This window comes from Amia ocellicauda, chromosome 5, assembly GCF_036373705.1.
Source record: "Amia ocellicauda isolate fAmiCal2 chromosome 5, fAmiCal2.hap1, whole genome shotgun sequence".
NCBI lineage: Eukaryota > Metazoa > Chordata > Actinopteri > Amiiformes > Amiidae > Amia > Amia ocellicauda.
This window is the reverse complement of record NC_089854.1, coordinates 21,882,096-21,898,626: the sequence shown is the minus strand read 5'-3', so window position 1 is coordinate 21,898,626 and position 16,531 is coordinate 21,882,096. Positions and strand designations below refer to the sequence as shown.

At 46.9% G+C, this 16,531-nt stretch overlaps 1 protein-coding gene across 1 annotated transcript in view; it reads left to right on the top strand.

Moving 5' to 3' along the window:
* LOC136749779 (trinucleotide repeat-containing gene 6C protein) overlaps positions 1-14,291 on the top strand; it is a 53,130-nt gene extending 38,839 nt beyond the window's left edge. The window contains exons 7-24 of the mRNA XM_066704313.1: positions 611-814; positions 1,283-1,449; positions 1,734-1,814; positions 2,084-2,141; positions 2,314-2,462; positions 2,779-2,928; positions 5,456-5,602; positions 5,806-5,925; positions 6,314-6,397; positions 7,550-7,781; positions 7,968-8,135; positions 8,356-8,529; positions 8,657-8,806; positions 9,429-9,539; positions 10,358-10,570; positions 11,290-11,360; positions 12,191-12,330; positions 13,898-14,291. Of these exons, the coding sequence (XP_066560410.1) occupies positions 611-814; positions 1,283-1,449; positions 1,734-1,814; positions 2,084-2,141; positions 2,314-2,462; positions 2,779-2,928; positions 5,456-5,602; positions 5,806-5,925; positions 6,314-6,397; positions 7,550-7,781; positions 7,968-8,135; positions 8,356-8,529; positions 8,657-8,806; positions 9,429-9,539; positions 10,358-10,570; positions 11,290-11,360; positions 12,191-12,330; positions 13,898-14,243 (2,765 nt within the window). The 3' untranslated portion in view covers positions 14,244-14,291. The remainder of the gene's footprint in view (positions 1-610; positions 815-1,282; positions 1,450-1,733; positions 1,815-2,083; positions 2,142-2,313; positions 2,463-2,778; positions 2,929-5,455; positions 5,603-5,805; positions 5,926-6,313; positions 6,398-7,549; positions 7,782-7,967; positions 8,136-8,355; positions 8,530-8,656; positions 8,807-9,428; positions 9,540-10,357; positions 10,571-11,289; positions 11,361-12,190; positions 12,331-13,897) is intronic.
* The last annotated feature ends 2,240 nt before the right edge of the window (positions 14,292-16,531 follow it).

Below are 16,531 nucleotides of genomic sequence, written 5' to 3'. Positions count from 1 at the left end.
TAGCAAATTACCAAAGAGTTTGGTTTCCCTTTAAGGCAATCTGTCATTATGGGAACCTGCCATCTGTAGGTGGTTATGAGTGGTGCAACTGGAGTGGTCAGGCTCCCCCTGCTGACAGCCCAAGTGTACGGTCCAGCCAAGGAAGGATTAAACATCACACTCACAGCAACGCCACGACCAGCCAACTGCCAGGGAGACGGGCCAGACATTAAATGGTCATTACAGCATTTCATTTGGCAGTGTGTCAACCCGTCGAGGGCTTAGTGTGAGGTTCAGGATGCCCAACGAGCGGCAAACCCTCTGGAGTAGAGATCTCCACTCGTTAGTGGCGATGAGATCAGTGCAACGATCTGTTCACGGGGGCAGTAGATGCGGACGATGGTACTGTAGACCTCACACTTCTAGATGACACTAATCAACCAGTTATTAAATAAATAACATTGTTTTATTTACTTAGATTGATTAGTGTCATCTAGAAGTGTGCGGACTACAGTTCCAACGTCCGCTCGCTCTGCTGTCGGTCCAAAGTGGCAGGACCAGGCGCACAGGATAGCAATTAACTAATTAGCAATCTAGTCACACATCTAATTAACTGACTTCTCTCTGGCAGCTTGGGGAGAGCTGCCCAGCGTCCACTCCAAACCTGAGCCATCGTGGGGCGAGCCGGCCTCTCCCGCCCCCAACGTGGACAACGGCACCTCTGCCTGGGGAAAGCCCCCGGGCAGCTGCGGGGGCTGGGGGGACAACTCATCTGATCCCGCAGGGCCCTACGGCAGGGGCAATGGTCCTCCAGGAACTGCCCCCTGCAAGCCAGGTAACCCCTCCCTGCTTCTACATCCTGACATTCAGTGTGCAGTACTTGTTTTGTGTGAAAGATCATTTTAGTTCTTCTCCTCAGATTCATCCAGGCTTTTATTTTGCTATATTGTGGCAGCCTGAATAGTGCCCCCCATCCATCAGATACGTTTTTGCAGTCAGCTTTCATCTTAGAAACCTTCATTTGTTTTACAAGGCTGACGTCTGGTGGCGTAGAGTTGTAACTGCAGACGACACACATTGGGTGCTAAGAAATGTTTTTTTTTCTATCCATGGCATGTTTGGGGTTAAACCCACCTCCATTTCTCTCTTTTACGTTTGTGATTTAACCCAAAACATGCCAGGTACTTCCTCTCCCACAGCTCATGCAAAGGAAAATCTAAATCCAATGCTTTTGTTGGAGAAAATCATGCATAATCTGTGTTTCATTGAAGTCCTCTCCATGGTTGTGTTGTTCCTCTCCTAGCCTCCAAATCTATGCAAGATGGTTGGGGAGGCAGTGCGGACGAGATGAGCATGTCTGCAGGGCAGTGGGAGCAGGAGGAGGGGGACATGTGGAACAGCGCCGCCTCGCAGGAGAGCAACTCGTCCTGCAACTCCTGGGGCAACGCGCCCAAGAAGGGACAGCAAAAGGTGGCTGAGGGCCGGGGGCTCCGATACACCGAAACGCAGGGCAGGGGTGGGAACTCTTAGTCTCGTCCAACCACGAGAAATGCTCGAAACCAATGTTTAGATTGTATATTGATGATAAATATATTTTATCTTCTGAAAACTGATGTAGAGCATGTTTTCTCATGGTCTTGGTCACAGAAATGGCTGATGAAAATTGATCATTGTGCTTATTGAGTTTCTAAACGTTGGCGTTAACGGTGAGCCTCTCTCTCTCTCTCGCTCTCTCTTCTCTCCTCTCCGCCCAGACTATGAAGGTGCCCAGCAAGCAGGACGATGCCTGGATCATGAGCCGTCTGATCAAACAGCTCACCGATATGGGCTTTCCGGTGGGTGTCTGCAGTCGTGTATATACAATGATGTCAAGTACCCGTACGAGTAAAAATGTCTCTTATTCAGCAGATAAGATTCTACTTGGCTTCATATTTATATTTCTGGTGTGTGTGAATTCCATACTTTCCTTATTTTATTTTTTTAAATCTTCTGTTATTGTTGAAACAGTTCCCAATGTAGGTAAGCGTTTTGAAGCTTCAGAAAGATTGAGCTGTGAGTTGTTTACTGTGCCGGCCTGCTGACCATGCTTATTGTGTGTCTGCAGCGAGATCCTGCTGAGGAGGCTCTGAAGAGCAACAACATGAACCTGGACCAGGCGATGAGTGAGTAAAAACGACTCTTTATAAACCGCAGCGTCCGATAATCTTCCAGTGATCTATCTAACAGCATCCAGGAATTGGAGAAGCACCTACTGGTGCAGCTCTGAGCAGAAAGCCGGCTCTCTGTTGTTGTTCAGGCTGTCCGTGTCGTAACACCCACATCCTCCTCCTCCAGGCGCCCTGTTGGAAAAGAAGACAGAACTGGACAAGCGGGGGATGGGAATTTCCGACTATAACAACGGCCTGGTCTCCAAACCGCTGGGCTGTCGACCCCCGGCAATCTCCAAAGAGTCTTCCTCAGACCGCCCCTCCTACCTGGACAAGGTAGGCACTGGGCCAGCAATTTATGGAGCGGTACTGTCTGAAGTGGAGCCAGCTCTGTCCTCACCGTGGCAAGAGACATCCAGACCACGTGTCTTTGTCTGCTGTGCTCGGTGGACTTCCCTCTCTGCCCAGCTGGTGGCAGCACAGATACAGACACACGCACACGCACACGCACACACCCACACAGCTCTTATCCAGGGTCTCGTAGAAGGACAGTGTCAACAGACAGTCAGCTCTTAGGAAAGCGTGAAACTTCAACGCACTCTTCGCACTCACCGGTAACTATGGTCCCTATTCTGTTTCCCCTACCTCTCAGGACGGCGGCCTGGTGGAAGACGCCCCAACCTCACCGTTTTTGCCTTCTCCCAGCCTGAAGCTCCCCCTGTCCAGCAGTGCCCTCCCCAACCAGGCCCTGGGGGGGGTCTCTTCGGGGCTGGCCATGCAAAACTTGAACTCCAACAGGCAGGTGGGTGTCCGCAAATGCCTGTGGGTTGGGGTGGGGCTGAGTTTCAGGGCCACGCCAACATTTCAACCATCTGCTCTGAAGCGGGTTTAGCTGCCGATGTCTGCCCCCGCCACCTGCCCGCGGTGTCGGTGGTTTTAGACGTGCGTGATGGTTTTCCCGGCAGAGTAACGAGATGAGTGTGGTTTGGTTGTGATGCATCTACTGATACAGAGCAGTGACGTTGTGTGGAGCTCGCTGTCACTAGGGGTTACAGGACAATAAGGGTCTCAACATCAACAGCCTCAGCAGTTTTCTCTGTGCAGTTAATACAGAGACTCTTGAAAGCAAACCGTACAGAGGGTGGGGTAGGTTAGAGGGTGCGAGAATGAAGCCAGCAAATTGCATCACGTGTGTTTAAGCCAATGAATCCTTGCTTGTTGCCTGACTAGTGTTCATTTATCTTCCATTACAATAATCCTGCTAGGAGAGACTCAGTGAGATGAGATCGTTTCGTTTCCACGATCGTCCCCGGAGCGCAGCCAACACAGAGGACCTTTCAAAGTTACAGCACTCGATACAAGTAATGCACCCCCGCGGCCCGGCCAGCACACAGGCGACACCAGCGCCAGTAACACCGCGCGGGCCAGTGATGCCCACTCCCGGTCCTGGGGAGCTGTGGGCTCCCATCTGAGCTCTTATTGACCTTCTCGAGCGGTTGATTATTGACTTAATTGATCAAAAGTGCCACTCAGTCCACTAGCGATCAAGGAGTTTGTCACCTGTAGAGCCCCCAGGACCGGCCGTGAGAATCACTGGCGCACGCTCTCCAAATTCACTACACTGGTTTCTTGTGCTTCTTATTTATCCATTTTTATAATTTGACTGGGAATTTTCATCAATTTATTTTCCATCTCCCCTTTTCAACTGTCTTTCCCCTTCTTTTTGGATTTGTTTTCGAAGGAGACCCTGTCACCAAAAATCACATTCTATCCAACACTCTCCGCTGTAATTCTGCAGTTTGATCCTTAACCCTTTGCCGTCCTGTGTCGGACATAGTCCAACATTGTAAAAATACGGTTGCGGTCCTGTGTCGGACATAGTCCGACATCTCTTTAAACAAATGTTTTGCATTGAAAAAGCTTATTCTCTTCTGGAAAAAGCCAAGCACAGCCTTCAGCAGCCTTTGAAACACACTTGGAAAACACTCTAAACTTGTGGGCTTCGCCCCCCTTGCGAGAGTCTGGAGTCAGGAAGTGAGAGAGAGAGATGCGGCTCTCACTGCAGATTTTATTTTTTGTTTTCAAACCTTGCCACATGTAAATAGTTTTAAACATTGATGTAAAACTTTTTTAATGTTTTTTGCTGGTTACCTTTGTTAGAGGTATGTGAAGTGCTGTAAGTTTAGTAGCTTTTCTAAAGTTAATTTATCACTTTTTTTAAATTAATTTGCGCCTGGAATAGTCCAAAAGTGACTAATAACAGGCAAAATGTTGGCACTATTTTCAAATTTGAAGGTGTCCTTTGGAATAATACTGCTTTGTGCAAAAACGTAGTCTGAATTGTTTTTTTCTACACAAAATTAAATTGGACCTGAGCAGCCTGACAGCTGCAAGATAATTGGACTGCAATGGGTTAAGGAGCCAAATCTTTACCAGTCTTGACATCTTGACCATTTTCCGGGGTGTTTGCTCATTATAATGTGGCAGTGCTCTGTATTTCAATCTTCCAAATCCTTCTATTGAGGAAAAAAAAAAAAAAGATAAAAAACAAATAAGATGATGCCAAGGGGGACAGAAAGCACAGGCCGGTGGAGTCGGTTGTCTGGGTGGGCAGGCGGTCTGTCGGTGACTGTGGAAAAATCCCAATTCTCCACGTGGTCCTGCTCTGTGGACAGTCAGATGTTTGTGGTGTTGCCAGTGTGTGAACCTTCACATGTAAAGAAATCCAGTTTTAATGTATTATAATTAATAATGAGTCATTGGTTGTCTATTCTTATTTTGTATTATGATTATTATTACTCACACAACTTCAGGAGCTGCAGGTCTTGTTCTATGAAGGGTTTCATATCATGGAGTATCTTTAGCCGCAAGGCCGGCACTTCAGATGTCTACTACCCTTCAGGAGCCCCCACCCTGCTGGTTTTTGTTCCAGCAGAGCTCTCAATTACTTAATTGAACCCTTAATTGAACTAATAATTCGGTTAAATTTTACTTAACAACTTGTGTAACTGATAAAAAGTTGGTTCCTTAATAAGGAGGTATTTGTACAATTTTACACTTAACTTACACCCCTTACTGTTAAAAAGAATGAAAGGGCTCTGATTTGGGGAATTATCACTTCAATTAAGGGTTTCAGTAAGTAATTGAGAACTCTGTTGGAACAAAAACCAGCAGGGTGAGAACCCCTGCCCGAGGGTCGTTCCTCCATGGACAGCGCTCGGATGCCTGTGTGCCTGTTTGCGTGGGGTTGTTGAAGGGGACTCCAGCCCTGCCTCTGTGGGCCCCTCCTCTCTGCTCTGACGCTCTCCCCCCACCCCTGTGCCCCCCAGATGCAGAGCGCAATGTTCGGCAGTAGCGGAGCAGCACAAGCCAGGGCCGGGCAGCAGCAGCCACCTCCCCCCCAGCCATCAGTGCCGCCTCTCAACTCCTCCCAGCCTAGTCTTCGTGCTCAAGTGCCTCAGTTTCTCTCCCCTCAGGTGAGACACCTGACAGACACAGATGCACGCACACACGCACACACACAAAAGTCCAGTACATGAGTAGAAATTAGATACCGGCACCTCATTTGACTGTGGTCATTAGTTTAGCATTTCCAGTATTTGCACCCGACTGGATATGTCCTGTTTACGGTAGTCAATCTCAGTGTTAATTGTTGCTGTTTGTTGTGGTTTGCCTTCAGGTTCAAGCACAGCTCTTGCAGTTTGCAGCAAAAAACATTGGTCTGAACCCTGCACTTTTAACCTCACCAATAAACCCTCAACACATGACCCTGTTGAACCAACTCTACCAACTGCAACTGGTGAGTCACCGCCCCGACCTACACCGCTAACCTGCCGGAGGGTGGGACAGCGGGAGAACCCGGGTCAGCGTCTCCAGCGCCGCGGCTCCCTTGGGCGTCTCCATCCGCGTGTGGTCGCCCCCACGTGTTCTCTTTGGTCAGGATGTGTGTTCAGACGATTCAGAGAGGGGGAGGAAGTAGGAGAAAGATACAGTATTAGAATCTCTCCCATCTTGTAATTATTTTAGTTTTTTTTTTTTTTTTTTTTAATCTTATTAACACCTGTAAGTTATGTATAAAACAATACAATCCCTTTCTCCATGCTAGAGGAAGTACTTTCGAAGCCCAACCTGTCTTTTTCCCTGCCCTGTCTTGTTCTGCACTGACTTGTCTCCTCCACTTCCTGCAGGCGTACCAGCGTTTACAACTCCAGCAGCAGATGTTGCAAACTCAGCGCAACGTTTCTGGCCCCATCAGACAACAAGAGCAGCAAGTGTGTGCCTCTCGGTGCCTACCATACACACACGCACACACGCACTAGATTTTTTAGCTCTCACCTTCTCGGTATATTACAATAAAATGGAAGCTGTATACAGTACCTTGAAAATGCATTGATTTTCTGCATCCAAGAGCTTGGCCTCCGACTCGATGTCTTCCGAGAAACTCGTAGCATGTGATTTTTCACGTTGAATCTGATCAGATCTTTGTGTGGGTTGTTGTCGTATATAGAGGGAGTCTGAGTGGAAAAAAGTTTTGGTGCTGCTTTCATTTTTCTGATTTGCAGGGTAGTCAGATACCCCCTAGTTTACTCAGGGTTAGCTGATTGAGTGCTGTGGTTAACAATGCCCTGCCCAATACCAATCTGACTCACTGTGGCCCTTACCGTCAGAGTGAAGTTGTCAGCACAGGTTACAGGGTTGCATCACACCATGGTCAAAAGAACCCATGCTCCAGCCAGGGAAGGATTAACAAACTCTTACTTTGACAATATCATGCTGCCACAAAGTCATATAAAGAGCAGTATCTCTTCATAAAGTAACACGCCAAAGTACATCTTTTGTTTTTGTGATGGCATAACTGGTTGAGTCTAAGAAGGTGATTACTTCTTCACACGGGGGCACTGGGTTTTGCATAGCGTTCCTTAATTAGTATAATTTTGTGTTTCGTTCCCTTTTATCTAATATGAAGCTTTGGTTGAAGATCAGATAACTTTCACTGTCAAAAACGTGCAAGAAAGCGGAGTCAGACACGGGGACAATAGTTTGTCACGCTGCTGTATATATCATATAATATATGGTTTTCCTAGATCTGTACCTTACTATTATTCAGATTATATTATGCCTTTTCTGTGCCGCAATCTGTGTGTTGTAAAAGCATCCCTCCCGTGTCTCGTTACTTCAGAGAGGAAGTGGTTAAAGCTGACTCAGTCACAACACAACAGTCGTGCGTTTCACATGGTCTACCTGCCTGCGTGTTGCATCCCGGTGGAAACTTGAAAAAAGTGGACACCTATGCTGTTAGTGCACAGGCTGAACAGTGTCAAGAGTCAATAAATTCATGATTTATACACAATAAGGCTCATTCAGTTCTCAGTTGTTTAAACCTAAACGAATACCCCACCCTTGACAAGATGCTCTTTTCGCAGGTTGCACGTACAATCAATAACATGCAGCAGCAAATCCAACAGCACCAGCGCCAGCTGGCCCAGGCCCTGCTTATGAAGCAGCAGCAGCCGCCTCCTCACCCCAGCCTGCACCCCGGCGCCGGCAAATCAGCCCTGGACAGCTACCCACCCCACCCCCAGGCCCAAGGCCTCAGTGACCTGCAGACCAAAGAGCAGCAGTCTTCTCCCAACTCCTACTCTCCGTACCCTCTCTGTAAGTAGTCTTGCCCTCTGGTGTGGGAAAGCGTACTGGGCCTTGAATCCATTAACCTCCAGCTCTGGATCATGGCCAGAGAGCTGGTCTTTGGACACTGTTTGTAGAAGGTCAATAGACAAGGCTGGATAGTTTAAAGCTTTAGGTTAATCTCATGTTCACTCTGTCGTGTCTCATTTCTCTCAGCTGGACTGAATCCAAACATGAATGTAAACAGTATGGATGTGAGTGGTGGTCTGTCCATGAAGGACACGTCTCAGTCTCAGTCCCGCCTGCCGCAGTGGACACACCCCAACTCCATGGAGAATCTCTCGGGCAACTCCTCGCCACTGGAAGCCAACCTCAGCAAGCACGGTAAGGGGAACCGCCATGGGAAACCTCGTCCTCTAGGTGGAGGACTGTTTGGGCGCTTGAATAATCTCTGAATTTACTACATTAACAAAACTATCAAGGCTAGAAATCGATTGTTTCCAATTCTGTTTTGATGAATGGTTGACCAGTGTCTGTGTCCCTCTCTGAGCTGCAGTGATAACGCCAGTGTCTATGTCCTGACTCCCAGGCGTTTTCTCGGCAGGTTCCAGCCTTGGCCCCCCGGGGAAGCCCTCCATGGAGGACTCCTACAGCCACTACAATCTGATCTCCAGCTCCGATTCTCCCGCCAGCCCGCTTGTGGCTCCGGACAGCTGGGCCCAAGGCAAATCCTCCAACGACAAGATCTCCAACGGCACCAACATCAACTGGCCACCAGGTAGGTTCAGTCCCTGCTCCAACCAGAAAGCCTCAGTACTAGCGAGGCATGAGTGTTGCCCTTGTGAGTCGGCTTGTTTTGATTGTTGAGGGTAGTTTCTGAAGTGGTCCTTGTGGCTGCGTTGCAGAGTTTTGCCCTGGAGTGCCCTGGAAAGGACTGCAAAACATCGACCCAGAAACGGATCCCAACGTGACTCCGGGAAGTGTCCCCAGCGGCCCCACCATCAACACCAACATCCAGGACGTGAACCGCTATCTGCTCAGAGACCGCAGTGGAGGTAAGAGCTTGGCCTCCGACTCGATGTCTTCCGAGAAACTCGTAGCATGTGATTTCAGACAGCGTTGTTTATTTTTTTTCTTAATGGAAAAACGTTAGTCAGTGGAAGGTATTTATGTATCCGCGGAACATCTTAATCAATAGTTTTAGGTCATTTACCTAATTTTGATTGATTAAGAGAGAGACATTGTTTAAAGCCCACTTTGAAATGTTTCAGCTTTAATACAATTATTAATTTCAGTGTTGATCACAAATTTGTGTTAGCTTTTTAAATAGCTTGAAATTTGCGATAGCTTGCTCCATGTTGCACACATCCCCATTTCTAGATCACCGCAAATCTTTTTTTCTTTCCTAAGTGGTGAACAAACTTGAGTTGCAAAATTTGTAACGGGGGGAACCGACATTGTTTGAGTGGAAGTGTTTTGAAACCAGCTAGCTATGTCTCAGTGCCAAGCAGTAGCTTATCTTTCGGTGGAAAACGTGAGGTTTTGACATTTCTGCAGATTATTTAAATCCGCTTCCCTTCTCCCCCAGCCAGTGGTATAGATAACACCCCCCACCCTTTCACTACTATATCACTTCTATTTTTATTTTTTATTTTTTAATCTTTGCCAATATCGTAGGCTCATCCCCAACGTCTTCTCAGAACGGCGCGCTGCCTCCCTCCGACGCCTGGCCAGTCAGTGCCTACACTAGCTCTTTCAATATGCCATCATCAGCGACTAATACTGCAGGTACCAAGCCCCAGCTCCAGCCCCTGCCCCTGCCCCAATCCCCCCACCCCAGTAGAAGTCTCACGTAGGTTGCATTGAGTTTGCTGCAGGTGTTGCCCATCGTTGCGTGTCGATCCGTTTCCCACAGGGCTGTGCACAGTCCCCCTGTCAACCCTGCCTGTCTGTGCATTGTGATGTTTGCTTCCCTTTTCTTGTTGTGTGTTTTGTTTCTAGGTTCAGGAATGAAGAGATTATTCTGATTTTAACTGTAGTTGGTTTAGATGTTTTGTATGTTGGCATTTTGCTGTACGGTTCATGAGATAAGGAGAATTTACTGGACTGGGATGTGAACACTATTGACCGTGTGTGGTCCTGACCCTTGACCCTTGAACCCTCTCTCACACCATACTGAATTCTGGGACTGACACCCAAAACACTAACCTGTCCTCCAGCAGTACAGTCCCTCAGTGCGAGTCCTCCTCGTCTCCCTTTGCGTGTGAGCATCTGTGTGTTCTCCGTGTCAGATCCCAGTGTCTTCCACTTCACACTTGACAGAATTGACCCCAAATAGTACACCTCTACCCCGATATAACGCACAGTTGGAGCTAATACAGTGTGTGCCGTAAATAAATCTCAGGACGACACTGTGTAAACGCATGACTCCAGGTCCTTCTCTCACTGAACATTCTGCACTGTGAGTAGTACAGAACTACAGTAGTGAGTGCGGTAACTTACTGCGCCGTATCTCTCTTTGCACAGACTCCTCAGTGCTTGTCTCAGGGATGGGAATCTTAGTCTTGCATTAATGGTGTCCATCTCTCTCTCTCGCTCCCCCGCAGGTAAACTCTCGGACATGAAGTCCACCTGGTCTCCCGGCCCCATCTCCCACACCCAGGCCTCGCTATCTCACGAGCTGTGGAAAGTGCCGCAAGGCCCCCGAAACACTACGGCTCCCACCCGGCCCCCTCCTGGCCTTACCAACACCAAGCCGTCCTCGACGTGGGGCGGCAGCGCGCTGGGCCTGGTGCCCGGCTGGAGCAGCTCTTACTCGGGTATGCCTGACCCTTGCCTCGGCTCTGAGAGGATTTGCAGGTCCCGGTCCAACAGTGTTTGGTTATTCAGTACCTGTTGTATTTAAGTCAAGTTACCTAATGAATGCGTCACCTTTTGTGTTGATGCTGAGCTCCACGTTTTAATCAGGATAACAAAACAAAAGTGATATAAGTCCTGTTGTGTAGTGAGCAGAACAATTGTAGGGTAACAGTGACCCTTTTTCATAATACAGAAAGTAATATTTTCAGTTAAAAGTGTGATTAGTGTAGTTTGACACTTTAAAGGGTCTAGAACAGGTTACACGGTTGGTTACACCCCTGACACTGTTGTGGAAGCCTCGGTGTGGTCTACACACACGGGGAAATCAAAGACGTTGTGCTGTCTGTGAAGTCAACGCCCTGTGTTTGAAATATGATCAACTGAAATTTTGAGGTGAAGGTAAAGGGTTCAGCTCCCTCCTTCGAACGTGACCTTGGTTAAAACGTCCTTCTCTCCTCAAAATATGCGTTTGTGTTCAGATTTGAAACATTTATGTGTCTCTTAGTACATCACGGTTGCCTGAACCATCAAGTTTTAAAAGACCTAGAAGGCAAATGGTCTCCTCTTCTCTTCACTTAACTGGCATGTCATCTTTTGTATTGGTATGCAAACCACTGTGTGTTTTCGCAGCTGGGTGAGGGTTTGTTTGATGTGTGCTGATGTTCACTGCCTTTCCCAGGTACCACCTGGAGCACGGACAGCTCGGCCAGGACGAGCAGCTGGCTGGTGCTGAGGAACCTCACCCCCCAGGTACTGAACATCGACAATCTCTTGACTTACTTTGTGTCCCCACTGAGCTGTAGCCACTCATTGATACCGGTCCTCCTTCAAGAACTGGCCCTTGGCTTCTGAGTTTCAAAATGAAACAAAAGATTCTAACTACAGAAAAACACAATGGTGACACTGAGAGTCCCGGGCCGCACAGAGGAGGAAACGAGACGGCAACGCTGTTACGGCTGCTTGGGCAACGAGGTTGACTTCCTCAATTCCTCTCTTCAGATGAGTCACTGTGGATGAAACATCTGCTAAGTGGCGACCCAGATCCCTACTACGGATGGCCTGTCTTCCCTGTTTTGGTCCCGTATGTTCAACGTGCACCGTTAGTGATTGATGATAAAAGGAAGGAAATCTGTGCCAATACTTTTTGGCATGAGAATGCTTCACACGCACAATGATACAAATATTTTTCTTCTGTTTCACCTAGCAACAAAAGTTGACAGCGTGGTGTGAGGAGATGTTTTTTTTTTTTCTGTGTGAAAGATTTTAACTTCATTTTCAGTTTGTATTGTGGTCTACATGCAAAATTCCCCATGAAATACATTCCCCTGTGTTTACACGCACATTTATAAATATACTTTGATGTCTAGCGTCAAAAATTGACAATGCGGTGTCAGAATTTTTATTGTTTTGTTTGTTGAGAGAGTTTTTTAGTTTTGTTTTCAGTTTGTCTGTACATAGGACCCCAAAACTACTTTCCCCTGTGTTGTTTTATCACTTGCAAACCCAATGAGAACCTGAGTGATGGTCAGATGCTTATCCCCCCCCCACATGACATGGATCTTGCTTTGCCTCTGTTGCAGATCGACGGTTCGACGCTGCGGACGCTGTGCATGCAGCACGGGCCTCTCATTACATTCCACCTGAACCTGACCCAAGGCAATGCCGTCGTACGCTACAGCTCCAAGGAGGAGGCGGCCAAAGCCCAGAAGTCCTTGCACATGTACGGCAGGAAAAAAAACTATTTATATTCTGGGAAGCTTTTTGGAAGTTCAGCTCAGTGTAGGCAAACTGTGAGCGCAAATGAGTGGTTGATGGATAACTGGCACGAGTGTAGCTGGTTTATAGATGTGTAACTCCTCCTGATGGATATTGACCGGGTTGCCCTCACTCTGGAAACACTGATGTCATCCAGTTATTGATTTGTTAGGTTCTACATAAACGATAGTTTATTATTAGCATGCCCTATACCGGTGGTTCCCAACCTGTTTAATGCCACGGCACACTTTGCTAAGACCAAAAACCTTGCGGCACACCAACATAAAAAAAAAACGGAATTTACTAGGTATTGTCTTACCTGAATGGCAACGGGTTGTTAAAACTATTATCACACACACATATGTCAGTAGAATAGTCATTAAAAGGGCAAATGTGTGAAGTGCAAGGAGTGGCCTTTAGTGGTATGGTAAGAAAGGAAACAGACATACTAAATAATTACTTGTAATTAATGCAAATAATGTATTTAGTGCAGGCAGACCAAGACCAGACACTAAAAACTATTCTCAGTAAATATAAATTAATAGCAAAATATGTTCAGTTCATAATATCTTATAACAAGTTAATTCAACTAAGTCATTAAATGTAAAAGTGCATTACAATTGTTGAAAAACAATAGCACACGGATCAAACATGGCGTCCTCTCTGTTTTATTCTATTTGAACTGAAATGTTTTGTTTGCGGACTGAATGCACACCTGAGCTGAGCACGATAAAAATATATCTACAGTTAATTTAAGCAGTTTCATCTCAAATAAATAAGCCTACGAAAAGGACAAACATTAAATGATATTTATAAAATCTATTTAATTCACAAGTCCAACCTAGAAAAAGGACAAGCAAGAGTGTAAGATAAAATCGAATTCAACATCTGTCCATTCAATCAACTGCGTTTCAGTACCACTGATAGCGCTGCAGCTCAGCGCAGGAGCGCATTCAGTAACAAACCAGCGCCACCGACTGCCGCAGCTCTCCCTTTCTATTTAGACATTGACTTCAGTTGGATATATAATATAATAAAGTATACAGTGGATGTTACATTTTCACAACTTTGAATAACATTGATTTGATAAAAGATGTATGAAGTTGCCAAAAACAAAATTGCATAATATTTTTGAGGGGATAAAAATCTCACGGCACACTTGGGGAGTCCTCACACGGGTTGAAAACCACTGCCCTATAACAGTGCTGCCCAAACCCAATGCTCGAGGGCCCTTATCCAACAGCTTTTATAGGTAACCTTTAATGATTAATTTCTGAACACCTGGAACCATTTCAATGTGATCAATTAGAGATTAGAGATGTAGAGATTTGGTATAAAGAAAAATAACTACCCTTTTCAGCCCTCAATGACCAGAATTCCTTAATTGATCAATAACTTCCATGTGGTCCCAGTCTGTTGAAATTAGCGATTTTAGGGTGACTGACAAAACATACTGCATTGAATCACTGACCGACATAACCGACACGTTCACCTCTCCCCGTTGGTAACCTCCCTTCCTTCCCCCCCCTCAGGTGTGTGCTGGGTAACACGACCATCCTCGCCGAGTTTGCCGGGGAGGAGGAAGTGAACCGATTCTTTGCACAAGGTCAGTCTCTGACGCCCACCACCAGCTGGCAGGCCAACCCAGGCACCAATCAGACCCGGCTGGGGGGGGCGGGGGCATCGCACGGCATGGGCCACTGGAACAGCAGCGGGCTGGGGGGCGCCAAGGCCGGCAGCGACCTGCTGTGGGGGGGGGTCCCGCAGTACTCGAGCTTGTGGGGCCCGCCCAGTGGAGAGGACGCCCGGGTCATCGGGAGCCCCACCCCCATCAACACGCTGCTGCCTGGGGACCTGCTGAGCGGAGAGTCCATGTAGGATTACAAAACGTATATATATATATATATATATATATATATATATATATATATATATATATATATATATATATATAACATATATGTATTCATATATATCTAAAAACAGGAGCAAAAACCAAGCTAATCATGTGGAGATAATCAGTAGACACAATGAACCATGATGTGTTGGAGCGTGCTCAGTCTCACCTTGGAATTATAAATGGAAGGTTTGGGGGTGAAACTCGTCTACAGGCTGCTGACCACCACCTTTTTATTTCATTTTTTATTTTTATTTGGGATGGGGTGGGCGGGGGGAAGGGTTTTAAAGTATTCAAAACTTTTGAAGACGAAGAAGAGTGAAGAAGAGGATGAATCAAACAAAAGGAAAGAGAACCTTTATTAATGACTTTTTTCTAGTTTTGACGTTCAGTGTGAAAACCATGTTTCTAGGAGAATAGACACAAACAAGCTGCCATTTTAACCTTTCATGTTGGCCCCGCCCACCTCATGACCCTGCTCCTCCAAGCCCCTCCCCTCCAAAACTACATCATTCCGAGCATGCCCAGTAGGAATGGTTCAAGTACTTTTTTTTTGTTTCTTTGTTTGTCGTCCTCGTTGTTGTTGTTTTTTCAGCACTAATATTAGCCTTAACTGCTCTCCAGCCCAGGTCCTACACTTGCTTTTTACTTATTGAAGAAATTTGTTTTTAAAATTGCACAGTCCCGTTTCTGAGCCAGCACACGGAACAGAGAACACGTCTGAACAATCCGCTCTGTTGGGGGTCTGTCAAACCGACCTGACGAGTCTTTTCTGAAAGGCATTTACACTGCTGTTTGTCTCGCACATTCAAGCCGTCTCTATATCTATCGCAAAATAAGCTGAGAGGAAATGATTCGAGGAGTTGTGTGGATGAACTGATTGTGTGTGTGTGCGCGTGTGTGTGTGAATGCGTATTAATCCAAGTACCACTGATCTACCCATCTGTAAGAAACACTTCTTGAAAATGTTTTATCACTGCAGCTTATCTGAGATCTGCTGTTGTTTTTTTTTGTTGTTAATGTTGTTTTTTGGGTGCATTGTGTTCGTTTTGTTTTCCTGAAGTCATTATGCTGGGAGACCCCAGTTCGACACCGGCTGCCAGTTTCGAGAAAAACAAACCAACGAAAACAATCTGCAGATGATGTGCAATGTGCTTCATTGACAGACTCTTCCGTCCACTGTCACGCTCGCCAGATACCGAAAAGAACCGCACCCCACCTCACTGCCTCTACCGGGTCAGAACCGCCCCCTCACCTCACAGCCCGCCCCTGCCTCTGTCGGGTTGCTAACTACACGGCCGAGACCGCGACGGCTCGCCCGTTCACACCCCGCCTCACGCAAGAGAGACTACACGGCCGGCGTGGGTGAAATCTGCTGTTATACCAAATGAGAAGTGTTTCTTACAATGCAGTAGACAAAGTGTATTTGTTTTGTGGTTTTTGGTACAAAAGTATGGAATGAAGACCTGTTTTTAAGGGGTGAATTATCATAGCACTTACGAGAGCACGACGCTCCCTCTCTACTAAGCCAACACATCCGAAATGACGGGCACTTCTGTAGACTCACGAGCTGAGCGCGAAATGGATTATCTGATGGCTTCTCCTTGCTCTTTTTTTGTACTGTATTTGTATTTTGTTTTTCCCTTTTTCTTGTCCCTCCATGATCTGGGGACCGGAACAAGCAGTGTGGATGGGGTGGGGGAGGAGGGAAACCAGCAGGTTGAAGGGGGAAAAAAGACTGAATTGGGGTGAAGAAGAAAAAGAAGCGTCACGCTTTAAGTATATCAAAGTAAATATCACTGTTACTCCAAAATGTTTAGCCTTTTGTGTTTTGAGATGCTAGACATGCAATGTTACATAGAAAAAAGCGGGGCCCCTCCTCCGGGCCCCACGACTTGTATAATAGTTTGGCCATTGAGTGCCTAATCTGGAGCCGCTCGGTGTCCAGCGCTCCCTCTCGAAGCCGACGTGTCGCCTATGCATCCTTCTGCATACTGAGACTGGACTCTGGGGTGGGTGGGTGTGGTTGTGTCGGGGCTGGGCAGAGCGGAGGGCTGCCCCGGCCCTCGACTGAGTGTTGTTGTTCTTTTTATCTTTTCTATCGCTCGTGCGAAGATCACTTTAGCTTGAAGTTCAGACGGTCAGTTTTCAGGAATCGCCAGTGTTTTTGTCGTCTTTTTTGTTGGTTTTCGCGCTCTGTTTTTCAGGGTGGCTGCTTGCTAGTCCACGACTGCTGTCGAGCAGAAACGCTCGGCCAAGCGGTTGCCCT